The 26967-nt window shown below is 42.6% G+C and overlaps 1 protein-coding gene across 1 annotated transcript in view; it reads right to left on the bottom strand.

The window, feature by feature from the left end:
- Window positions 1-654: 654 nt before the first annotated feature.
- The window catches only part of cradd (CARD and death domain containing adaptor protein), an 88684-nt gene continuing 62371 nt past the window's right edge, over window positions 655-26967 (bottom strand). The window contains exon 2 of the mRNA XM_084330672.1: window positions 655-3787. Coding sequence (XP_084186798.1) covers window positions 3483-3787 — 305 coding nt within the window. The 3' untranslated portion in view covers window positions 655-3482. The remainder of the gene's footprint in view (window positions 3788-26967) is intronic.

Below are 26967 nucleotides of genomic sequence, written 5' to 3'. Positions count from 1 at the left end.
TCCATAGCTATAATATAGAATATAGATACATATAGCCCTGCAAACACTGCAACGCACAGTGAAAATCATGGGTAAAATGTGAGGAACAAATTGCAAAGCGCTTTAGATAAAAGATATATAAATGCAGACATTTTATTTACCATTTATTTGGATCGACTTTACTGCAAACACACAGGCTGTCCAAAATATTTTAAAAACGAATGTATGGTTCTTCGTCTGAGGAGTTAATTTAAGAAACATAAAAAACTATCATTTATAAAAAAGAATCTTTTGATAGATACTTTCATTTGTGAGAAAATCTCGCAGCCGCTAAGCTTCCTGTAACAACTTAGGTGAAAAGGCGTGAGAGGGGAACATATAAGCCAGTGTTTTGTGGCACAGTCGGCTCTCAGTTCATCGCGGAGCGAGCATGCCTTCGCCAGGGAGTCGCAAGGACCGTAAGCATTCCTCTGGTTTTAAGGGATGAGGAGGAAAGATTGATCATGGTGAACACTTAATCTTCTCCCCAGATGACCCCGGACGTCAACCCCAGATAGATTAGTAATATGTGTGCATACGAAGGGCAGGGATCAAAGAGGTCTAATGTAGGAGGGGGGGGGGGGGGGGGGGGGCGAGGGGGGTTCTGTCAGTTCCATTGGGAATCTCAGGCTGTGTTTAGACTCATCATATGTCTTTGATTTATATTATAAATCTATAAACCTATATTATATTATAATTTAGTTTATATATTCCATTTAATTTTTATTCTACTTTCATTTAAAAAAGATAATTTACTCCCACTTGCTTTGTAAGTGTTGATATTGTCTGTTAATGTTGATGCACCAAAAGACCAAGACAGATTCCTTGTAGGTGCAAGAGCTCACTTGGCAATAAAGACTTTTTTTGTGACCAACTTTTTATTTAAATTTTTTTTTCAGAGGAATTCAGAGGAAAGAGACATTCACATCAGCAGTTCATACGAATTCCCACAGTGGCATATAGTTGTATACTGTATAGCCTGCCTGCTTGCAGTTGTGACAGTCTCTTCCTCTGTTCAAGACAGCCCAGGTCGCTTCTTAACCCCCCTCCCAGCCCCCCGGGTTCGCATAGACATTTTAGGGGAAGGAGGGAACCATGATGTAGAATACAATTTCCATTTATTCTTTTTAAATGCAATGAAATGAAAAACCAAAGTAAGTCATAATTGTGTTTGTTAGATACCCTCTAATCCTGTTACAAAGTAATAAAACATTTTTTTAAAGAAAAAGCAACAAAAAATACAACAGAAAACAGAAAAAACAATAAAGACTTTTCTGATTCAGATGTCGAGCGGAGTGAATTATTTCCGTCTAAATGAGAATTTTTTATCGCCGTCCCAGAAAAGATTTTCACCTATACTAGCTCAAGACCTTTCAGTACACTGGGCATGCACTGCCTCCCTAATGCTTGTCAATGAGGAAGAGAAATTTAGCACACGTGAAGTAGCCTACTGCGAACTGCATGAAGTAGGCAATGCGGAAAAAACTGCTATAATGTAAAAAAGACATGACAGGAACATCTTTTAATAAAAAGTCATATTTGTTGAGTTTTTCAAACGAGTCAGACCTTTGCAGGCCAAAGCCAGAATAACAGGCTGGCGATTATCAAGAGGACTGGACAGTCATGGATTATCAAAAGACATACAATACAATACAAGAAAGACCCTGGGAATAACGTTATGAACCAGAGAGGCTGATGGCTGTTTCGTGGGCTGTTTGACAAAACGGGTTGAACTGCATCAACAATCATACAATCCAACCAGTAAGGAATAAGATTTAATTTGTATAAATGTGGTTTGTATTATAAACCCTGACTATTGTATTAGCTGCATGCATTTGAGATGTGATCTGTATCGTGTCCCTATTTCTCATTCCTCGAACCCTCAATTAAAAAAAGAAAACGCTTATTTTCCATAATATGGAAAAGCAAAGAAGAAGAAGAAGAAGAAAGCAAAGAAGGCAATGCCGTCTAAGGAAAGTCCGTGAGAGAGGCTACGTTTGTGCTCATGCAGAATCTGCTGCGATTATTTAGCGTCACAGTCTTGCATAATGATCTGCAAAAGCAGATTTTTGCCCAGGTGGCGGACAAAGGCGACCTTTGACGATACAGCGCTTTGAAAAGGTCGTGTCCATCTTCTGGTTCTCGAAGACGCACACACTTCGGAACCTTACTTTGCCATTGTCACGTACCATTGCGCCAAAAAACACGACCCTCTTGCTTTTGCGACGATCAACGTCATTATCTACGAGGCTGCGTTTACTACAGTACTACATCCTTTATCTATTTGCTTAGTGGAAACGACTGAGAAAATAAACGGGCATTTCACAGCGTGTTATCACAAACTGCGTGCCTTGACGGCACGTGGACGTTAAGCTTGTTCATGGACGTACAATGTCACGTTTGTGATCATGAGAAATACACATACCGACGACGGTGTACAAAGAAACTTCATGAATCGAGATATAAAATAAACGTGCTTCCACATTTTTTTCCACATATACTCCTCTAGTCCTTGGGACAATACAGGCCCTCTAGTCCCTGGAACGATAGTCTCTCTAGTCCCTGTAACAATATAGTCCCTCTAGTCCCTGGAACGAAACAGTCCCTCTAGTCCCTGGAACAATACAGTCCCTCTAGTCCCTGTAACAATATAGTCCCTCTAGTCCCTGGAACGAAACAGTCCCTCTAGTCCCTGTAACAATATAGTCCCTCTAGTCCCTGGAACGAAACAGTCCCTCTAGTCCCTGGAACGATACACTCCCTCTAGTCCCTGAAACAATATAGTCCCTCTAGTCCCTGGAACGAAACAGTCCCTCTAGTCCCTGGAACGAAACAGTCCCTCTAGTCCCTGGAACGAAACAGCTCTCTAGTCCCTGGAACGAAACAGTCCCTCTAGTCCCTGGAACGAAACAATCCCTCTAGTCCCTGGAACGAAACAGTCCCTGGAACGAAACAGCTCTCTAGTCCCTGGAATGAAACAGTCCCTCTAGTCCCTGGAACGAAACAGTCCCTGGAATGAAACAGTCCCTCTAGTCCCTGGAACGATACAGCTCTCTAGTCCCTGGAACGAAACAGCAGTGTGTGGGGTGGACGTCCCTCTAGTCCCTGGGATGAAACAGCAGTGGGTGGGGTGGACGTCCCTCTAGTCCCTGGGATGAAACAGCAGTGGGTGGGGTGGACGTCCCTCTAGTCCCTGGGATGAAACAGCAGTGGGTGGGGTGGACGTCCCTCTAGTGCCTGTGATGAAACAGCAGTGGGTGGGGTGGACGTCCCTCAGTCCCTGGAACGAAACAGCAGTGGGTGGGGTGGACGTCCCTCAGTCCCTGGAACGAAACAGCAGTGGGTGGGGTGGACGTCCCTCAGTCTCTGGTGATCGTCCCTCAGTCCCTGGTGGACGTCCCTCAGTCTCTGGTGATCGTCCCTCAGTCCCTGGTGGACGTCCCTCAGTCTCTGGTGATCGTCCCTCAGTCTCTGGTGGACGGGCGGAGGACCTCCCCCAGGACAGAAGGGTGTATGTCCGCAGCCCCGAGGCTCTGGAGGAGCCTGTGCACCGTGGCGCTCTTCCCCTGGGTCTGCCTCCACTGGACCAGCCCCGCCAACACCTGTCCGTGGAGGCTGTGTGCGTGGTCCGCGCGGCAGTGGTGTAGAGCCGCAGCAGACAGACCCAGGTCGAGGATGACGCACTCCCACTCGGGGCCGAGGCGACGAGCGAGTCGGGACAGCTCCCGGTCCGACGGAACCTTCCGGAGCGCCTCCTCGGGAATGTCATCTGCGGAGGAGAGGGTGAGAAACCCAGGAAAAGAGGAAGAGAGAATGAAAAAATAAGACATAATAATAATTATATTTAGTCATTTAGCTCAGGGGTTCCCAAAGTGGGGTGTGCGTGCCGGGGCTCCACTTCACTGGTCAAATTACTTACTCGTGAGTAGTACGTCCATTGATAAAGAAAAGCAAGGTCCACAGGGTAAAGTAAAGATAGCCAAATGGTTTATTTGCGAAGTCTCTCTTTACAGAAGTGGGCCTAAATCTACTTTCCTGAATATTCCTGTCAATACTACTACAAGGTAAGAAAACTGTATTTTCCCAGTCTCCAAAAGTCACCGCCGACTCCACACAGGAAAATTCCTTAGTAGTGCGCAAGCCGTAAATCTACTTGCTGGTTTCTGACTTCAGGTCCTTGTTGAGTCCATCCTTCTCGTGTCCATCCAGTCCGGTGGAAAATGTAACTGCCACAGAGAGAGAATCGTGGCTATATATAGAGACCCAAACGTTCTAGAATGTTCGGTTATGACATCATACAGCTACATCACGAATGTTCCAGAACGTTCTATCATGATGTCACGCTAGGGTTCCAAAATGTTCTATGTTCTAGAAAGTTCTATTATGACATCGCCACAAACGTTCCAGAAGGTTCTATGTTCTAGAAAGAACTATTATGACATCACCACAACACTCTAGAAGGTTCTAGGTTCCAGAAGGCCCTATTATGACAAATACGACGGTTCAATGACTTTATCTAAATCCAATCAATATTAAACATTCCAATAATAATAATAATAATAACAATAACCAAAACACTCATATGGCCGTTACATGGGGGACACGACCCCCCGCAGGGGGGGGGGGGGGTCGCCAGATGGCCACTGAACTTAGAAGCAGGCCAGGCCAGTGTTTCTAGTTGCAGCAGCGCAATAGTTAGATAACCTAGGTGGGGAACAACCAGGAGATCACTGCAACTCACACAAGTTGGAGAACTATCTCTCTCTCTTGCTCTCACACACACACAAAGGGAGCTGCATGTGATTGGTGGAGGTGGGACCCTTACAAAAAACTGTTGTTGCTAATCATTTACACATGCTAGCCTGTAATAATCCCCCCCAGAAAAATCTACTTTGCATTTGATATATTGCAAATATATGCCATCACACACACTGGCATTTAAAGGGTTAGAATTATTAAATTAATATGTGGTGTTATGATCAGGGCTGAAGTTGAATAAAAGATTGTATTTTTTTCAATCTGACATTACAAAAAAACTGAAAATCCATCAAAATCAGTGTTGTTGCTAATCATACATATGCTAGCCTGTTTTTTAACAATAATTTGTGATGCCATCACAAACACTGGCATTTAAAGGGTACAAATAAAAAAAATCCTGCACCAGAATACAGGAAATGAAGTCTTTGTAACAAAAAAAGTCCTGGTGGGGGACCCCCAGACCCCCTGCTTAAAAAGTGGCCTGACTGGGGCTATATTTTGCACTATATTTCCTGGCCTGAATGATTTCCCCAGTCCGGCCCTGGTTGAAAGCCTCCAATGCTTATTAGTGTGTGCATTTGAACGTTTCAACCATACATTTCCATTTATAAAAAAAGAAAAAAATTTTTTTTTTTACCTCCTATAATAGTGGGGGTCGCGGCTCTCTGACACCGTTATTTGGGGGTCGCGGCCTGAAAAGTTTGGGAACCCCTGATTTAGCTGATGCTTTTATCCAAAGCGACTTATAAGTTCTGTACGACAAGTCAGCACTGGAAGGGTACGACTCTTACAGCTGAGTAATAATGTTCAACAGTGGTGAAAGTTGGGTGCTACAGACAGTCCTGAGTGCATAGTAGTAGAGACATATTAGTATAGTAGGTAGTAATATAGGCAAGGAAGACTAATTAGTAGCAAAGTGCATGATAGTAAAAGACAGTACAAAGGTTTGTTATTTTATTTTTCATTTCAGATATTGATTGAAGAAGTGTTTTTTGTTGGAGGTGGCTGAGTGGCGCAGTGGGCAAGGCGCTCGCCACTAACGCAGGATATGCTGGTATCGAGCCCAGCTCTCTGCGTTGCTACCGGCTTGGCCGGCCATCATACTAACACAATTGGCAGTGTTAGAGGGTGGGAAAGCTGGTGGGTGGGGATTGGACGTTGTGGACAGCGACTCCTACAGGTCGGTTGGGTGATGCCGGTGCGGCGGAAACAGGAAGTATCGGGGGCAGCGTGAGCCTCCCACGCGTTACTCCTTGCCACCGAGAGTTCGAGCTGCTGCGGTGAAAAGATGCAACAGGCTGCCTCCTCGTGTACCGGAGGGGACACGTGATGCAAGGCTTCTATCCTCACTACAGCCGACCAGTGGGAGGCATAGTCTAGCAACGTTCAAGACAGGGGAGGGAAGAATCGGAAATCCGAAATTGGGATGGGAGAAAAATAGAAAATGGGGAGAAAAAGTGGATCAAAATAAAAACAAAATAAGTGTTTTTTGTTGACGGCTGAAAATTTGTCAGGTTTCAGCTGTCCTGACCGTGGTGGGAAGTTCGTTCCACCAAAGACAGAGAAAAGCTGGCTTCTCTTTGATGAACCACCCTGAGCTCGGATAAGAGTTCAAGATTCAAGATTCAAGAGATTTATATATCACAAGACATATAGTGAAATGAAGGTGGCCATGCCCGCCTTGATTGTGCAAAGGAATACAAATAATAATAGAATAAAATAGAGGATAATAAAATAGACATGATAAAAGGTACTAAGATAAAATAAAATACAATACAATGCAAAGCTTACGAATTAAGGTAATGAGTCATATATACACTACTATACATTATACTATATAATATACAGTTATGCTATATCCAACTATACTATACAAAAACATAGTTATGTTTTTTAAAGTGACCCTTGCTTTTTCCTAAAGTGACCTGTAGTGTGTTTGTGTGTGAGAGAGTGCAGGAAGTGTGGTATGTGTGTGTGTGCTTGTGTGTGTATAGATCAGTGTTCAATGTTCTGATGGCCTGGGGGAAGAAGCTGAGTCTGAGTCTCACTGTTCTTGCAGCATGTATGCGGAGACGCTTGCCTGACAGCAGCATGAACAGGCTATTGTTGGGGTGGTGAGGGTCCTTCATTATTCTGCAGGATTTGCACCTCCTGTTGTACAAGTCCTGCAGGGGTGGTAGTGCAATACCCGTAGTACGCTCTGCTGAGCGCACTACTCTCTGCAGAGCCTTCCTGTCCTGGGCAGTGCAGTTGCCAAACCAGGCAGTGATGTTCCCAGTCAGGATGCTCTCCACAGCCCCAGAGTAGAAGGACTGGAGTATCTTCCGTGATAATTTGAATTTCCTGAGTTGTCTCTGACCTCGTCTAGTTTGCCGTTTGGCAGCATTACAGATTCTGTAAATCAGGTAAGAAGAAGACATGAGTCCAGACACTCAGTACTGAGCCACTTACTACAATCTGTGGAATCACAGAATTTCATAAGTCACATTTGGTAAAATGGATACATTTATGGCATTTATATATTGCTTTTATCCAAAGCGCTTTACAACTTATGCCTCACATTCACCCATTCACTCACCCATTCACTCACACATCCACTCACACCAACGTGGAGCAGTTAGGGGTGTCTTTGCTCAAGGACACCCGGGAACCCTCCGATTACCGGACGACTGAGTCACCGTCGCCCCCTATTTGACATTGGCGAGAGCGGTGGCTTAATAATGACCCAACGTGTTGTGATGTTGTCGTACGGCAAAGCAGTACTGACTTAGCAGCTGACTGGACAGTGGACAGTATCGATGCCTCTGCAGTTCACCCTTGTTTACAAACGTCGAAGACGCGTCGAATGATACCGCGACTCACCGGCTGCTTGGCCTGAATTCAGCGGTTAACGCCATCGACTCTCCCGTGCCACGGGGTAAAACTAAACACACAACCGGTCCTTTCCGACCAGACTGTCAATCAAGCAAGTACGATGTCGCAATATCCCTGTGTCGACAGCGCTCTGTTTGTTCGGTTCCAGGTCTCTGTGACATGCAGAAATGTTTGTGCCTGTGTGCTAGTGATTGAAAATAGGCTCCTCACCGCACGTAACCTTTGAGTCCGTGTATCTAACAGGGTTTGTCATGTGTTTCAAGTCCAAGTTTCAAGTTTATTTATTATTTGTCATAATAAAATACAGAATACTTTATGATGAAATGCTTTTTTCTGTATGAGCCCCTGAGTGTGCTACATACAGTAAAAAAAAAGAGTAATTAAGAAGTAAGTAAAAAGTAAGTAAAGGAATATTCAGTCAATATACATAATATACAGAGTAAAATGAGTAACAGTGAGGTACAATGCAGAAATGAGATGAGGTACAAAACTTAGGGTAAGGTGCAAATGAGGTATGAATGTAGTGCAAATCTCTTTAATAATAGATCAATATAAAGTGTGTTAAAATGTCTAAAGTGAGTAAAGTGAGTGGTAAGGTGAGTGTTTGTTTAAAGTGAGTGTGTACATGACATGTGGATGTGTGTGCAGTGAGTGTAGCTGATGGGTTGTTACATAGTATCATTGTCATTGAGCATCTTGATGGCCTGTGGATAGGAGTTCAAAACTTGTAATCCCTATCTGATTGGATCAGATTTGTATTCATTCATTTCAACTCATTATGAATTGAAATGGGGGACCCTGATGTAAACAAGACGAAAGTCTTTCTCTGGTCTGCATCCCCTTAACAATTGTGTGTATTGAGCTGTACTGTATTGTACCCATTCATTAAATCTGTTCAATCAATCAATCAATCAATCAATCAATCAATCAATCAATCAATCAATCAATCAATCAATCAATCAATAAATAGGGGTTCAATGTTTTGAACTCCTGGGCCCTGCTGGGGATAGAAGATCCTTCTGAGTCTCTCTGTACTGACCATGAGGCTCCGGTAGCGCTTGCCTGACCGCAGCAGTTCAAAGAGGCAGTTGTTTGGGTGACTAGAGTCTAGGGCTGACCCCTATTAGTCGACTAATCGGTCGAAAGGAGCCGTAGTCGACTAGCCAACCTCTTAGTCAAATAAAAAAAAATATATATATAATATTTTTTTTATCATTCTTTCCAAAAGAAAAGAGGCCTAGAAGCGTGGCTAACGCTAATGGCACGCATACCAGAGGCTAACTGCCTACGAAAACAGGCACAGAGGCACTGAAAGAGGATTTCACCCATCTAATGAACACACTAGACTAGACAAATATCAAGATGTATCCATCAGTGGACCAATTGCATGCTTTTGCAGAGGACAAGAAGCCTTCAGTCGACTCCTTCAGACATTAACACTATGATCGCCGATGACGAGTTAAGACGTCATTCCTAGCCATGCTCATTCTGCCGAAGACGCCGTAACTCGTCTTTGATGTCAATATTTCAAAAATCTGTCATCGAAATCATATTTCCTTTCCGGAGCCCTGAGATGTACTGGTGAGCTCCACTCAACTGTCTAACAGTTCGAGAGCGCCATCTGGTGGCCGATCGGCAGATCGGCCAAGAGGGAGGGGCGCGCCAAACAGGAAGTGCTCATCCATATGTGCTCCGGGCACTCGCGATCTGCAGCCGGACTCCATCTCAACACACTGGATGATCAATCGCTCGCCCTAACTCAATAAACAACGTTATTTGGACGTATATAGTATTATACAACCTGGAAATGGTTCATCAGGATCAACATCCCATAATCGAAAACGGTCTACTCCACGCTGATCGTCCAACGGGGCGAGGAACATACGGTAAGATTCAGCGTTATTTTCTAACGTATTCCATATAAACTGCTATGATGAACATATGACCCACTCTGGATGAATCATCTAACGCTGCCCACGGAATTATAAACGATCCCCCGCCCATCCGGTCATCATCAGATCATACGTAGATCATTTTTTTTTTTTTTATCCACTTTTTCTCCCATTTTTCTATATTTTCTCCCATCCCAATTTCGTATCATCCAATTCAACCCTCCCCTGTCACGAACGCTGTTTCTTGCCTCCCACAAGCCGGCTGCAATGTGGACTAAGTCATACATAGCACAAGTCCCCTCCGGTACTTGAGGTAACAGCAGTCGCATCTTTTCACCTGCGCAGCTCGATCTCTCAGTGTCGAGGAGTAACGCGTGGGAGGCTCACGCTGCCCCCGACACTTCCTGATTCTACTGCGCAGGCGCACCAACCGACTTGTAGGAGTCGCTTGTTCACAACGTTCGATCCCCACCCTTCAGTTTTCCCTCCCCGTAATACGGCCAATGTGTATTACTGCGGACGACCAGCTAAACTGAAAACAATGTGGAGAGCTGGATTCGAACACGCGAATCCTAGCGTCTCCACACTGGTGGCGAGTGCCTTGCCCACTACACCACACCTAGCCGCCTTACGTAGATCATTCTAGAAGTACGTCCAGTTGACATTTTTCATCTCGCACAGATTCCTACCAAACTGTATCTGATCATCAATATAATGCATTTAGGGCTATAAATCACGTTCTGAAGAAAGCTGCAGAAAACGATAAAAACATACGTATACTTTAGACCATATTTTAGTATGAATATGTGAATGAAAAAGTTTAACGTTGCTACACCCTGAACAATACATATAGGACATTGAATGGGCCATAATAATGGCAATGTAGCAATAGAATTTAAAAAGTTATAGCCCTGCAAAGAAGGGGAACTTCTCCATAGACAAATAGAGCTGGCGAGGGATGGTAAATTATGAATTTAACCCATGGCGATCAAAGTGTTAAGCACCCCCCACAGCCCAAATGGAATGATAAAAAAATTAATTAAAATGTAATAACATTTTTTAAAAATTTATATATTGGTCGACTAACGGCAAATTCTGGCCAATCATAGTCGACCATCCAAATCCTTAGTTGGGGACAGCCCTACTAGAGTCGTTGATTATTCTCTTATATTATTCTCTTCGTTATAAATGTCCTGGAGAGGATGCCGTGTATGTGTGTATGCCGGTGCGTTTAATTGGGAGTCGATAAAACGGTTGACCTGCCAGTTGTCTAACAGCAGCAGGCGCGCGCCTCCGCAGGCCTCCCGCGTGTGTCGTATTTCCGCGGCTATAGAAAAATGAGTGGACTATTAATAGGCGGCTCCCTGCTGCGGCACACGCAGGCTCTGTTCCTCCTCCCATGCCTCTTGTTTCTAATATCGATTCATCTCTCTGCCAAAGGGGGGGGGGGGGGGGGGGGGGGTTCAAACGGTCATCGGTCATCATCAACATTATCTGGCCGTAAATATTATCAAACTTCTCTGACCTCGTCTGGTCTGATCTATATATATTTGTGGAAAAGGCTCCCTCTTGTCTAGCATATCACACTCTTATACTAAACTATAAAATATGTAAAGGTACCAAAATTTGTGAATTGGTACTCTGTAGTACAGATGTAATTTGGAGTTTGGCACCCAACCCTACAGATCAGGCATCACCGTGGAATTGCAGAAACTGGTCTTTTAGTGTCAGCAATGTATTTAGAATTAGGCTAGTTAACAAAACATATAATACTCCTACCTCTTAGCATGCAACGGCCCACATGTGGGCCCTCTTGAGGAAGATTTGCCCACAGGCAATTTGGCGACCTCTAGCGGCTCGGGTGTGCATATTTATTAATACAATATATATATCGAATTAAAGCCCTATTTGTTGCCTGTTGATAGCCGTTTCAGGTTAAAAGGTCCATTCAGCAGTTCTCAAGTTACATGCCGATATGTGAGGCGTGCGCCAAAGTACACGGCAGAGTCAGAGATTACCACCCCGACTCCCGGGGCTCTAGCTCCGTCAATCATTTGGCGATCTTGAAAATTATTGGACAGGGTTGTAGCCAATGAGATCTAGGTGAAAAGTCATGAGCAAAAACAGGAAGAGAAAAAACACCTATGAGGAAAAGGAAACCAGGAACACTACACAGTTTACCAAAATCGCTCCTAATCACTCATTTCTGAACGGATTTTTATGAAATTTGGACATGTACTACACAAGACTATGGACCCAGGATGTCTTTTCAGCCATACCAATTGGGGAAATACTACTTCTGGACTACTAACTACTACAGAAAAACGTGAGTAACATGTTTTTCTACAACTCAAGTTCAGACCTATATTACTCTATTTCATTAGCACTAAAAGTGAATTTTATCAGAAACCACAGAATGTCATCTTTCAAAAGAGACCAGGCCCATGATGCATGTGCTATAAGTATAAAGTATAGTATTTTGGTTTGCAAGAAAAGTATGCAGTCCTCAAAAACGAAAAATAAATGACCACTTTTGGGGGCGACTGTTAATACATTCAGCGCCAGACCCGAGATATCCCGGGTTAACTCACCATGCGTTGGGCGCCATACCCGAGATTTCTCGGGTTTTGGTCGTTTATTCCTTTATTCAATATTTGTATTCATTATTCATCCACGGACCTCTGTGTTACCATAGGGAATGAGTCTGAGGTCGCCAAAGTGCAATACCGGCCGCATCCCGCTAGATGGCGGTATCGAGCACCCTTTGTAACCTTGTATCTTGGCCTGTGTAATGGCCAAACGTCTCCGGTTTCATGTTTCTTTGTCGGGCGAGGGCAGCCGTTCTCCCGGTTCCATTGAAGCGCGTCAAATATCCCTGATCCATATGTTGTGGTGGATTATGCCGTGGATCAAATGGACATTGGATGTACCAGATGGCGATCAAACAATTGGAATATTATTTTTGGAATACTCCCGATTAGGCTTTGGCGGTATGACGGTATTACGGTATACCAGGGTATTTCAAGTTCAAGTTCAAGTTCAAGTTCTTTAATAGTTGTCATACAGAAGTACAGAATACTTTCATACAAAATGCTTCTTACTGTTACGCTCCAGAGACTGTGCTAGACAAGATAGTATCAAATAACATAATAACATAATATAGCATGAATTTAGAAGAAGAAAATGAGGTCACAGTGTTCGGTATAGACATATGTACAATGTTCTGAGTTACCATATAATATACAATACACAATACTATGCAGTGTACTAATGTACAGTACTATCTAGTGCAAAGCAGAAATGGGATGAGGTACAATTTTAGGTACAATTTACAGTAAGGTGTACGAGTTGTAGTGCAATCCTTCATCCATAAATATAAAGTGTGGGGAGTGGGTGCTACAGTGTGTTTGTTTTCGAAATCCCATCGGTATGATTTTCAATACCGTGACGTCACAGACTGTGCGCCAAATCACAGATGCATTTCTTTCTATTACACTAACAGGGAGTTGATTGTAGTGCACAGCACGTGCCAGCAGAGGGCAGGGCAGTCTGTCTTTCCCTCTCTCAGTCAGAGCTCAGCTGAGCTGAGCTGAGCAAGATGATGCCACGCGCGTGTTCCTGTCTGTGGGTCGCCCATCTCGCATGTGTGTGTTAATCTGCACAACAAATAAAGACTTATTCTTCTATAGAATGCGGTTATGGACCGGTGGCCTTCCGTTTATTAAGATCGAATGGACCATGGGTCCACTTCCAGACATCGGATGATTGTGGATTCGGGTATCGGAGCATTTTTCTAATGTTTTGAAATGGATTCGTGCATGAATGTGGACTCTGGAACACGTTGTTTGGGTAAGTAAGTAAATGTTATGGTTAAGCGTATAGAAGATGAACGTATGAGGGTCCGGAGATCTTTTTCTTAGAATGCGGGACGTTCATATGGATTGTCCGAGTTATGAATGCCGGGAGTGTATGTTTGGTAAACCGTTCCAGTTCGACTGATTGTGTGTGCATATTGGCTTCGGTGATTCGAAGGGGTTTAACGGCTTAAGATGGGTGTGCTTGCTTATGTAGAAACAATGCAAGATAACGAGACCTTTCATTATAACGTCTTGCAACTATGGTTATGACTAAGATATCAAGTATTTACTCCCGGAAAATCTTTATGTATGATGATAACGAGTATATTGTTAACTTAGCTCCGCTCCGCTTCCCGCTTATCTTACTACTGTCTTCATTGTTGTTTCTTAATTGTGCACTGTTGAGTCTGAGCTCGAAACACAGAAATTCATTACCTGCAATGCCCCAGTATTGTTGTGTATTTGACAAATAAAAAACTTGAACTTGAACGGACAAAATTACTGATGCAAAACGCCATAGGTGCCAAAAAAAGGGGGCTCGTCAAAATGACGACAATGTGTGAGAGGTCTGTAGGATATTTGTTTAAACAATGGTCCTCATTAAAGCTGCAAAAACTATTTTCTGACCACTAGAGGGCAGCAAGTCACCGCTGTAAACAAACAAGAGCTTCGTCAAATATGAACATAAAACTGCCTTACTGGCAAATTGATGAGATTCACTGACAATTAAAAAAAATATTTTTTAATGCATATCTTTTCAATCAAGTTGTATGTTATTTTAATTGATTTGTTATCATTTGCTCTTTGCCTCGTCTCGTCTTATTGATTGATGATTTCATATGCTGTGTGATTCTATATGCCTTTCTTTTGCAAATTTCTGTATGTACAGTCACTGTATGTACAGGCAGGGCCGCCGCTAGGGGCGTGCGAGCAGTGCGGTCGCACAGGGCCTTGCGAGAAGATATATATATATATTTTTTAATAAAAATAAAAATAAATAAAATGTTAATCACTTTCCATCACAGACCTAAAATCTAGTTTAGCTTACATGCTTATATATTTCACATTAGACACGTTTGTAGAATAGTGTTCCGGGCTCTGCGGCTCTGCAGATATACTATTGGTTTCATTCACTGACCCATTTACTTTTTTGCAAAGCACCGTGGGAGGACTAACACTAAGGGGAGCTGGTTGGCGTCGGTCTGGTAGTCGGTAGAGAGATGTGAAGAAGACCGGTATTATCCACGAGGGGAGGGGGTACAGGTACGGGGTCTATTCGGCACTATCCACGGGAGCGAGTGGCTGTCTTGGCCAAGAGCATCCTACTTTTGAAAACCAAATGTGCAGCATCGGAGCAGAAGAAATAACGCTGCATGCCGTAAGCTTATCAATACCAAGTATAGTGATTAGGTTATGCCAAGATGAAGAGGACGTTCGGCAGATGGACTGAAGATGAAAGTTATTGCGTGTTAGAACGTTCAGTCAGGCTAGCCATGTCGGCTAGTAGCTTAGCTAAAGGCAGGGACAGCTAACCTAGCTAGCTAGTTAGCTTTAGCTACGTAACGTTATCGAGTGCTAACGTGTAGGGGTGGGACGATACATCGATCCAGATCGATATATCGATCTATTATCAATAATCAAATAGGATCGATGCAACGTAAAAAGATCGATTCATATTGCGATACTCTTATTTAGAAAATCCCATGTGTCGTATGGATCCGCTCGGCTCGGATCAACAGCACACAGCAGTAGCATCTAGAGCGTCACTAGAGCAAAACTAGTGTGCCTATTCTGTGACCCAAAACATGTCCCTGCTGTTTTATTCCGCAACGGGTCCAATGCATCTAACCTGCTTTGCAATCCTCGCCACTCCATTATGCCCACGTCGCGTTAAAGATCAAAGATAACGTTACGTTAGCGTAAGCTAACAAGCTAACCCAGAGCCATAGGCAGAGAGAAGTGGGGACTGGGAAGGAGGGTGCATTCTCGGGATAGCCCCACTAACAGGATCTGGCCGGTACTGCACCTTCGGACTCCCAATATGCCTTTTCCAGCCAAAATACAGCTCTGTGACAGTGAATAGGATATTAATATCGAAAAAAAACAGTGAACAGGAGGTCTATTTGTATTAAAAATAATAGATTGTTTTTAATTTAAATGTCTGGAAGAGCTCAAAAATAAAAATGTCAAATGATATTTCCATTGCCTTTTTTGTTGTTGATTTAAATGTTACTGATTGTGTTAAATGGGCATATAATATCGTCTCATATCGATCGCAGGCACCTGAATCGAATCGTATCGTATCGTGGCAGACTGTGTGATATCGGATATTATTACATGGCGTTTTCACATTCGCCGAAATGCTTGCTTGTGATTGGTCAATAGCGCTCGTCAGAGGTCCGTTATTACTCGATAACGGACCTCTGCCGAACAATAATGACCGCTGTGCGCAGCTTGACCAATCAAGCCCACTACACACACTGTATGAGTCCTGCTCAGCATATGCACAGCTGCACTCAGTCATGCAATCAGACCACAGACCTGCCGGCTGCCGATAATAATAATCACTTTATTTGGGCTGACAGAGCCACAGAACAACTGCGTCTGCATTTGATCTCGTCTTGTCGATGAATTAGGTATATTGTTAGTAAGTTAGCCATGTAATAAGCGGGATAATGTATAGCCTATACTCGGTCATTGTCGCAAAATAATTGACCTTCACTGACGTTTAAAACACCTCGGCTGCGCCTCGGTGTTCTAAACTCTGTGTCGGTCAATTATTTTGCGACAATGACCTCGTAGCTAAACATTATCCCTTACATATCGTATCGTTGTCCAAATAATCGATATCGTATCGTATCGTGATGAAACTGGTGATTCCCACCCCTACTAACATGTGGTTCAGTCGGGCTAGCCATGTCGGCTAGTAGCTTAGCTAAAGGCAGGGACAGTTAACTAGCGTTATCGAGTGCTAACATGTGGCAGATAAACTAGGAACAGACTCCCAAGTTCATCCCAACGGGGGGGACAATATCATGGGACTGGTGAACTTTGTCATCTCCACAGTCGTCTCCTTCCTCTTGGACCTGATTCTGCGTTAGGGTGAGTTTTTAATGCAATCTATTCTGTTCCCGCCGTGGATCTCTCTCTCTCTCTCTCTCTCTCCCTCTCTCTCGCTCTCTCTCTTGCTCTCTCTCTCTCTCTCTCTCTCGCACTCTCTCGGTCTCTCTCTCTCTCTCACTCGGTGTGTTGCATCATGCAAGGGTCTGCTCACACTGTGCTCGTGCAGTTTGTGACGTGTGTACTAAGCTCAGAGTTCGATTCAAATAAGGCAAAACTGCAAATCTGCATGTCGTGCTTGAAAAATTTACCTGGCTTTAAGCTTGTTTATCAGGTTCCAGGGGTGTTTTATTGCATTTTCCCCGTTACTGCCAGGTGTACGACTGTACAGGTGCATTGCCACTAAGCCTCAGGCAGCGCTATTATTTAAGAATACATTGACTGTATCATATGCCCAGCCTCGGGCAGCGCTATTGTTTAAGAATACGTTGACTGTATCATATGCCCAGCCTCGGGCAGCGCTATTATTTAAGAATACGTTGACTGTATGCAAAAAAATATTTAAGAAGAAATTATTGAAAAAAATAAAAATAATGTATTATATATATATATATATTTCTTTTTAACATTTAGGGGGGGGCTCGCGTTTAAATCTCGCACAGGGCCTCGCATTTCTCCCAGACGGCACTGTGTACACGTGACTGTAAATGAGGGAAACCTCAGTTGCCGTTTCAAGTTTAAATAAAGGTTTGAAATTAAACAAAATTAAATATAGCTTACAATAAAAAAAAGATTATATCAATCACAAGTCACAATCTGGATCAGAAACAGGAGTGCACATCTTGCACACTCATTAGTTTGAACTGATTTAAAGGTACAATGTGGTCAAGCTGGCGCTTTCACTGAAGATAATTCCAGGACCAGGATGTTTCCACTACAGACAGCTCTGACTCTGGGGACTTTAAGAAGAAAGCAGGATCTTAAGTATAGGCATTGGTGGATATTTGTAGAGTGGTCAGTCTACCAATGATGGCTTTGTAAATTAAAATGTACTAATCTTCTGGTTAGGGATGGGCAAAACTCACAAAATTACTATTCGATAGTCATTGGGAACTATTTGATTAGTAATCGGAAATCGATACTGGAGATGACGGGTGCTCAAGTAATCTCGCCTTATGGTACATACATGTGGGTATATGCATGTATATATGTATATATATGTATGTGTGTATGTATATGTATATATATATATATATATATTCTTATTAATTTATATATTTAATTTATACATGACTATTTTATTTTTCATTATTCTGATTTAACTGATGGTCTTGTCATTGTCGTTATTATTATTATTATTACTGTTATTGTCCTGTGATGTCTTGTTTATTAGTATTGTTATTGTATTGTATTGTCTTGTTTCATGTTGAAAAGGGAAAATAAAGAAAAACTGTGAAAAAAAAAAAAAAAAAAGTAATCGGAAATCGAGTGAATGGAGTCCAATGTTAATCTCTTGCCAACCTTTTACAGACTAATATACTTTTGTACAGTAATATTGAAGTTCGCTCTTTCCCACTCTCACAAAGTACCATGTGAGAAGTTATTTTCATTGTCTGGGCATATTGGTGGACAGACACATACATACATACATACAAGAAATGCATGTCAGTAATTAGAAAATATTAAATAATTACAATATTTACGCATCAATAGTTATGCATCAAAATAATTAGTGGTGTTGATATGCATTTGCATTAACACGCTATTAACGTGCTAACAGCCCTAGTAAATACTGAAGAGGAAAGGATCCAGGATGGAGCCCTGAGGAACACCGTTATTGACATCATCATTACAAATTAGGATAATGTGCCATAATGAACAGGTATTTCAGTTTAATGCCTGGGCCTAGTTCAGTGTGTTTAAGTTTAGGGCTGAACGATTTGGTAAAATATCGAATTGCGATTATTCTGAATGATATTGCAATTGCGATATGACTCACGATATTAAAGGGAATAATAATACTTGTGTCATTATTCATAATATTTTGTATTGTAAGTCTAAATGTTTTCATAAGTATGCAAAATACTATTTGTAGGCCAAGGCATCTCTACAGCACCAAACAGCATTGCCAACTTCAACAGACCCATGCCCCGTTGATGTGAACTCGAGGTATTGACAACGCAGATGTCTCTGCCGTCTGGACCTAACTAGCTGCAATCTCTCCACCCTCTTTCCATCAATAATTCCAAATCTTTCAGCACCATATTCATGAATAATGTTTCCCATCTTCTCTAATCTATTTACCACTGTTCCTTTAAACCCATCTAACACCATTATAAAAAAATCCATGTTATACCACGGCCTGGGTGAATACTCGATTCTGATTGGCCGGAGGGGTGTTGAATGTTGATTATTATTCGATATACTGCCACGGCTAGAGCCTCATCAGTTAAAAATGAATGCGCTTGTTTGGCTTTCTGCCAGAAAACTGTGACTCAGAAAGCTAACTTTACAAAATGGCATCCAATGTAATACAAAAAGTCAACCAACGAACTCGATTCTTGTACCGGATCTCCTCTCTGGTAAACAAGAATACCCTGAAGACTCTGGCAGGAGCACTCATTCAAGGGTACTACGACTATGCTTGCACCGCATGGTACCAAAGTACCTCAAACTCAAAGGCGCTAAAAACAAAATTACAAACATCTCAAAACAAACTGGTCAGACTACTGCTTGACCTTACTCCTAGAACCCACCTCACCCCTGCCCACTTTGACAACCTAGGATGGCTTAGAGTAGACGACAGAGTACAGCAACTTGCAATGGGCCTGGTCTACAAGATACACTACACGACCAAGGTACCCATGTACATGTCAAAATACTTCCCAAAGGTCAGTGAATACCACGATCACAACACCAGAGGGAGCTCCACAAATCATGTTAAACCCAGATTCGGCTCAAACAAGGGACTAAACACGTTTAGCAATTATGCCACATCAATGTGGAACGCCCTACCTAAAGCTGTAAAGGAATGTGAATCACTACCTACTTTCAAAACCACTCTCAAAGAACACATACGGGAGACTGCAATTCGAAACTGGCCCCTGTAAATGTACAGTAATTTACCTAGTATGGTTGTCAATATTCCAATGTACAGTTATGCTTGTTTGTACAGTGTTTCCCCCCCACCCCCTCTAATGTACAGTAAATTACCTAGTATGGTTGTCAATATTCCAATGTACAGTCTTGCTTGTACAGATGTACAGTGTTTCCCCCCCCCCCCCCCAACCCCTCCTACCAAACCCCCCCCCCCCCACCCAACCTCCTCCAATGTACAGTTTTGACGTCAAATGTATATACTCCCTTTTCTGGACTCGTGTGTCACAAACAGTACTGTATTTGCAAATCTGGTATGTCATAAATGTATAGATGTAGCAGTACTGTCTATCTGTATGTCATGTATGTCATATATGTCCTGATGAATTGAAAATGGGGGACCCTGATGTAAACAAGACTAAAGTCTTTCTCTGGTCTGCATCCCCTTAACAATTGTGTGTATTGAGCTGTACTGTATTGTACCCATTCTGCAATCTGTTAATAAAGTTTTCAATCAATCAATCAATCAATCAATGCTAGCCTTTCTGTCAATAACGTTGCCTATGGTTAACTGAAGATCTGACAGTATGTGCTTGCTAGGCAGACATCTCATTGTCCCCAAATCAAGATTTGGAAAAAGAAAAGTTTTCCCACGTCAAATATGCATGGTAGCTAGCTATATCACTGTTGGTGTTGGTCATGTAGCCTCAAGCAGTGGTGTAGTCTACATGATACACAGGTATACGGCGTATGCCCACTCGAATTTTCTGTATGTTTTCCACTAGAAATTCTGCTATGCTATTGCCACTCTCTATAGTAATCAGAAAATCTTATCTAGCACATTGCATTACTTGTTGGTCTAATGGTGTGAACTTCTGAAGGGAAAAAAAACAGTATGCCCACTACTTCAGAAGTTCAGACTAGACTACACCACTGGCCTCAAGTACATTAATTGTCGCAAGTTGAATTGCAAGGGCGGGATGTACATGGAGAGAAAGAGCCTTGCATAAATATACAGTTAATATCTGAGAGGCAAGGTTTGCAACAGTGTTGCTGACCAGGTAGGATGTGCTTTCATCTCGCTATTCTCGCTACTATTTTAGTCATATTTTATCTTATTTTATTCTTATTGTTGTGAAGGGCCAGATTAAACTGAATATATATATGTATCGTTTGATATACCTTGTATATTATTTATATATATACACGGAATATCCCTTTACCTGCGTACAAACCAGAGTAATATTCGCTCTCCTATTGGACAGCGGCCCCAGGCGCCAACGACCAAGCCCCCAACGACAAGTTCAAAGGCAATGTCAGTACATGCCCAGAGTCTGCGTAGTAATACGAGACAAGAACTGAGGTTGGGACTAGATATTCACTTACGTATAAATACGGCGCAGGTGTAAACAGCAGTAGTTCATTCAGTACCTTACCAAAACCTAGTAAAGCCTTCACCACGAGTCAACGTGCAGTGAAGTGAGCAACTTTGCATCTAAATAGAGCATTGAGAACCACGTGCGAATAGAATGTTAAAGTGTCAGAGTTTAACGCAGTAACGTTGAGTTCGACTTAATCTAATGTGAAGTAATAGTCGATCATTTGTTGTATATCGTGCGGCTACAGTTCTTCCGTGACCAGCATTACCATCGGTTCGTCGTGTCTTTAGCTAGTGCACTTATCCAGGCTGTGCGGCCTAAATCCGTGCCCACACCCGAGGAGTCCTAGGCGAGAACCGTTGGATATGTACACAGGAGAATCGGCACTGGCGAATGCAGAACCATTTCTGGTTGGATTATATTGCTTTGGGACCGTGACCACCGGAGAAGAGCACCGTTGATTCCACTGTCGTTTGGGATTTAACCTTGTGAGGATCACCACTCGGGCCCGCCTCGTGGAAGGGGCTGGCTGGCTGTCGTCAATGCTGTCGAGCATATTGGATTACAACTATTGCTTTTGTCTGCTGATCAAGGGAGTACAAGCACCGGCTCCTGTATCTGGAGCCTCTTTATTCCTCGTTGACTCAGACTGGGTACCCGAACATTCCTCTACCCCTCCCGGCTTTACACCCCGGAGGGAACCCAGTGTCTCCAGTTGGTACCGGTGTGGCCCATATAATTGCTATACCACAGGTGGCGTCAGCTTAGACCCATCATAGTATTCCTACTATTCTCATTGACTTATGCTCTTGACTGACTTTACGTATATTCTTCGCCATACAAGCGCAACTCTAATTCTCAATCTGTAACCTAACGTTGCTTAATAATAATAAATAACCCTCCAATATAATTTATGTGTCAATGCCGTATTCTTGTGTGGGTGTTCACCATCAATATTTGATGTACTGTTTGGCCAGTAATTAAAGTACATAACTAGTAGTGGTTTAATATATCACAATCTTTAATACAGTCAGGGTTTTGTAACCCCTCAGTTACACTTATTCTATGCTAATTCTATTGTATTTATATTATTGGATGCTGCTATGGTTGTATTTTTGGACGATTATTCATTTTCCAAGATAAGAACTAGCAAAGCAGGTTGGCATGTGGAGAGCAATGTGGAGCTAAATGTATTCCTGTATTTTGCATAATCTCTTCATATCCTCATATCCTGGCACATCCCGTCCTCGAAATTCAATTTGCAGGCTTGAGGCTGCGACTGACCCGCATATTTGACATGAAAAGAAAGGGGACTTGGGGACAATGCGATGTCTGCCTAACAAGCCAGCCTTTTTGTCAAACATACTGTCAGATCATATTTCGTGTTAACCGTATTGACAGAAAGGCTTTCTAGCATGACGTTAGCATTCTGGGTCATTGACACTGGCATTAATCAAGTGACAGGTGGTTGTCAAGCAGTTGTTAAGGTAACGCAGATGGACTATAATAAAATAAATAAATAAACATATTTCTTTATATTTTAATGTTGAAAATATGGATAAATGGCACATATTCTTTGTCTTTGGAAAGTGGCCATGGGATCAGTGGAATAATAAACTCTGAGGTGTGCATTATTCCTTACTTGCCCACAGCTCTTCTCTCTGACCAGCAGGCTGGCCTCAGTACCATCTACAACATCCTCCTACAGCTCTTCTCTCTGACCTCAGTACCATCTACATCCTCCTACAGCTCTTCTCTCTGACCTCAGTACCATCTACATCCTCCTACAGCTCTTCTCTCGGACCTCAGTACCATCTACATCCTCCTACAGCTCTTCTCTCTGACCTCAGTACCATCTACATCCTCCTACAGATCTTCTCTCTGACCTCAGTACCATCTACATCCTCCTACAGCTCTTCTCTCTGACCTCAGTACCATCTACATCCTCCTACAGCTCTTCTCTCTGACCTCAGTACCATCTACATCCTCCTACAGCTCTTCTCTCTGGCCTCATTACCATCTACATCCTCCTACAGCTCTTCTCTGACCTCAGTACCATCTACATCCTCCTACAGCTCTTCTCTCTGACCTCAGTACCATCTACATCTTCCTACAGCTCTTCTCTCTAACCTCAGTACAATCTACATCCTCCAGCTCTTCTCTCTGGCCTCAGTACCATCTACATCCTCCAGCTCTTCTCTCTGACCTCAGTACCATCTACATCCTCCAGCTCTTCTCTCTGACCTCAGTACCATCTACATCCTCCAGCTCTTCTCTCTGACCTCAGTACCATCTACATCCTCCAGCCCTTCTCTCTGACCTCAGTACCATCTACATCCTCCAGCTCTTCTCTCTGACCTCAGTACCATCTACATCCTCCAGCTCTTCTCTCTGACCTCAGTACCATCTACATCCTCCAGCTCTTCTCTCTGACCTCAGTACCATCTACATCCTCCAGCTCTTCTCTCTGACCTCAGTACCATCTACATCAGGGAGGGGCAACTGGCGGCCCGCGGGCCGCATGCGGCCCTCACCGACGTTCCATGCGGCCCCAGGCCAATATAAAAAAAAAAAAAAAAAAAAAAAAAAAAAAAAAATATTTTTTTTATTTAAATTTTTTTTGTATTGTATTCGACTAAGAAGAGTTGGCAGTCGACTATGGCTCCTTTCGATCGATTAGTCGACTATTTGACTAATAGGGGTCAGCCCTAGTGTGGACATATGAAACGCTGTTGAAAGTGCCGTGCAGCAATATGGGGGTTTTGATAAACTGTCGGCTGTTGTTACCGATGGAGCACCGGCAATGAAAGGAAAACGCACAGGATTCGCCGGGCTTCTAAGGCAGAGTGGCGTTGAGTGTCCAATGCTGCACTGCATTATACATCAGGTAAGTTCGCTAACATAATTTCCATCTATTGTGGGTCACTAATAATGACCAATGCGAGTCGAGTGTAGTAAAATTATATGCAAGAGTCGTTAAATCGTTTTTCTTTTTTTGTATCTGATATAGGAGGCTCTCTGTGCCAAGAAGCTTGACTACTACAGCCATGTTATGGATTTGGTTACCAAGGTTACCAATCTAATTCGTGGAGGCAACAGGTCACTAAACCATAGAAAGTTTGTCTCCTTTTTGGAAGAGATGGACACTGATTATGGCGACTTGCAGCTACACACAGAAATCCGATGGCTGAGCCGTCGGAAAGTACAGGAGCGACATTGAAACACTGCAAATGCAATTCAATGATCGGTTTGAAGATTTCAACGGCATGCAGTCACGGATAGCGCTGTTTGCCGGCCCCCTCACCGCTACGGTGTCAGAGCAGCCCCCACCGTTGCAGCTTGAACTGTGCGAGCTACAGTCAGATCCTTTTTTTCAAGCAAAGAGAAATGAGAGGGGAATTTCGTTTTGGAAACTGCTACCTGAGCCCCGCTTCCCACTCCTCAGGGACTTTGCCCTCTCTATGGCCAGTATGTTTGGGAGCACATACATATGTGAGAGCAATTTCTCAAACATGAAGCACATCAAGTCAAAGGAGAGAAACAGGCTGTCGGATGAAACATTATTTCATCTGATGCAGATTGCATGCACAAACATTGAAGTTGACATTCCTGCCATTGTGCGCCAACAAGAGAGACCACAAGTGTCTCATTAAAGACAGGGGGGGAGGAGATGATGAAGAGGTGTAGAGGGGGGGGGGGGGGAAGGAGATGATGAAGAGGTGTAGAGAGGGGGGAAGAGATGATGAAGAGGTGTAGAGAGGGGGGGGGATGATGGAGAGGTGTAGAGAGGGGACCATTATTATTATTATTATTATTATTATTATTATTATTATTATTATTATTATTATTATTATTATTATTATTATTATTATTATTATTATTATTATTATTATTATAACCATTATTGACCCACTGTGGGGCGAGGGTGAATGTCATGCCAGTTTGATAAAGGGTCAATGGGAGGCATGTAGTATTGCACTTTACTTTACTTGCACTTTACTTGTTTACTTTTGTAGTGTTCAGATAACACTAATAACACAAACACAAAGCAGCATTCCTGCTGCATTTCACTACAACAGTAAATCAAAAGTGCAATAATAAATGATTTAGTTAAATGTATACACTTTTATCCTGCTACTAAACAAAACATTCCTGAGTGCGTCATATCCATAACATGCATTTCAGTGTTATAATGTTTTGTTTAGTAGCAGGATAAAAGTTTATACATTTAACAAAATCATTTATTATTGCACTTTTGATTTACTGTTGTAGTGAAATGCAGCAGGAATGCTGCTTTGTGTTTGTTGAGCAGTGGGCTTTAAGTTCATACATTTATTTTATTATTGTATATATTTGGGGTTACACAGCAATACTTTTAAATTCAGCTGTTTATAAATTCATAAAGTTGAAATTGCATTACTAAATGCATTTGAAATGGAATAAAAACAAAGTTACAACAAATTATAATTGTTTATATACCTTGTGACTATTAGGGCTATTTGAGTGATGGGGTACTACTGGCGGGACTGCCGATAAACAATGCGGCCCCCCAGATTGATTGTGGACATTTTATGGCCCTCACCATATACAAAGTTGCCCACCCCTGATCTACATCCTCCAGCCCTTCTCTCTGACCTCAGTACCATCTACATCCTCCAGCTCTTCTCTCTGACCTCAGTACCATCTACATCCTCCAGCTCTTCTCTCTGGCCTCAGTACCATCTACATCCTCCAGCTCTTCTCTCTAACCTCAGTACCATCTACATCCTCCAGCTCTTCTCTCTGGCCTCATTACCATCTACATCCTCCAGCTCTTCTCTCTAACCTCAGTACCATCTACATCCTCCAGCTCTTCTCTCTGACCTCAGTACCATCTACTGTACATCCTCCAGCCCTTCTCTCTGACCTCAGTACCATCTACATCCTCCAGCCCTTCTCTCTGACCTCAGTACCATCTACATCCTCCAGCTCTTCTCTCTAACCTCAGTACCATCTACATCCTCCAGCTCTTCTCTCTGACCTCAGTACGATCTACAGTACATCCTCCTACACCCCCCCCCCCTTTTCAGTGACAGCATTACTGATATCCAGCAAACTGTCGTCAAGTCAGTTGCTGGACATGTTTCGCCTTCAAATATTGCGCCTCCTGCCAATTGGATATTGCACTAGGCAGGCCATATTGTGATTTGGATATTGCACTGACTAGGCCATATTGTGATTTGGATATTAAACTAGGCCATATTGCGATTTCGTTAAGATTTTAAATTCATCAAAAATCAGCCCCAGTTAAATTGCTAGGTTACAGATTTTCTGCTCCTCAGATGATTTGAGGGATGAGATGAGTATCAAAAGGGACATCTTTGCATGCAGGAGCGACAAAATGACTGTACTAAGTTAAATACCATCTCAATATATAAAAACCATCTCATGTAGTTTGTAGATCGTTTTTTATTATGCCAATGGCCAAGGCATCTAAGGCTACGTTCAGACTGCAGACAAAAGTGTCCCAAATGTGATTCTTTGACAACAGTGTGAGCAGCACAAATCACATGGAATCTGATCTTTTCTATTCTGATTTGGGCCACTTTGTGGTCCTGAATCAGATACAGGTCAGATTTTTTGCAATGTGACCCTTTGTCACTCTAAAATTGACAGTTGTCAAAAAAAAATTACGTTCATTACGTTATTGTTCATTTGCGCATGCGGGTCAGTTCAGGAGCGTGACCAGTTCACACTAGAATCTAATATTGACCACATTAAAAAAATTATATGAACAGCCAAACAAAAGAAAATCTGATCTGAGCAATACATCTGAATATGGAGGTGTAGTCTGACGTCACTGGTTGTTCCACCGGTATAGGGATTTATCATTTGGGAAAATGGATTATCGGCTATTGTAACAATTCTGCCGCATGAACATTGGCAAGCTTTCCATTTTTGCACACTAACCACTAACATGATTGTTTAAGCATTTTTGGTTGAAACAAAGGTAGTTATAAGGTTTTTAATGTCGTAAAAAAAGAACTACACTTA

Source organism: Notolepis coatsorum, assembly GCF_963971535.1.
Source record: "Notolepis coatsorum genome assembly, chromosome: 15".
In the NCBI taxonomy this organism is placed as follows: domain Eukaryota; kingdom Metazoa; phylum Chordata; class Actinopteri; order Aulopiformes; family Paralepididae; genus Notolepis; species Notolepis coatsorum.
The sequence above is the reverse complement of the archived record's forward strand: the minus strand, read 5'-3'. Positions and strand labels throughout refer to the sequence as shown.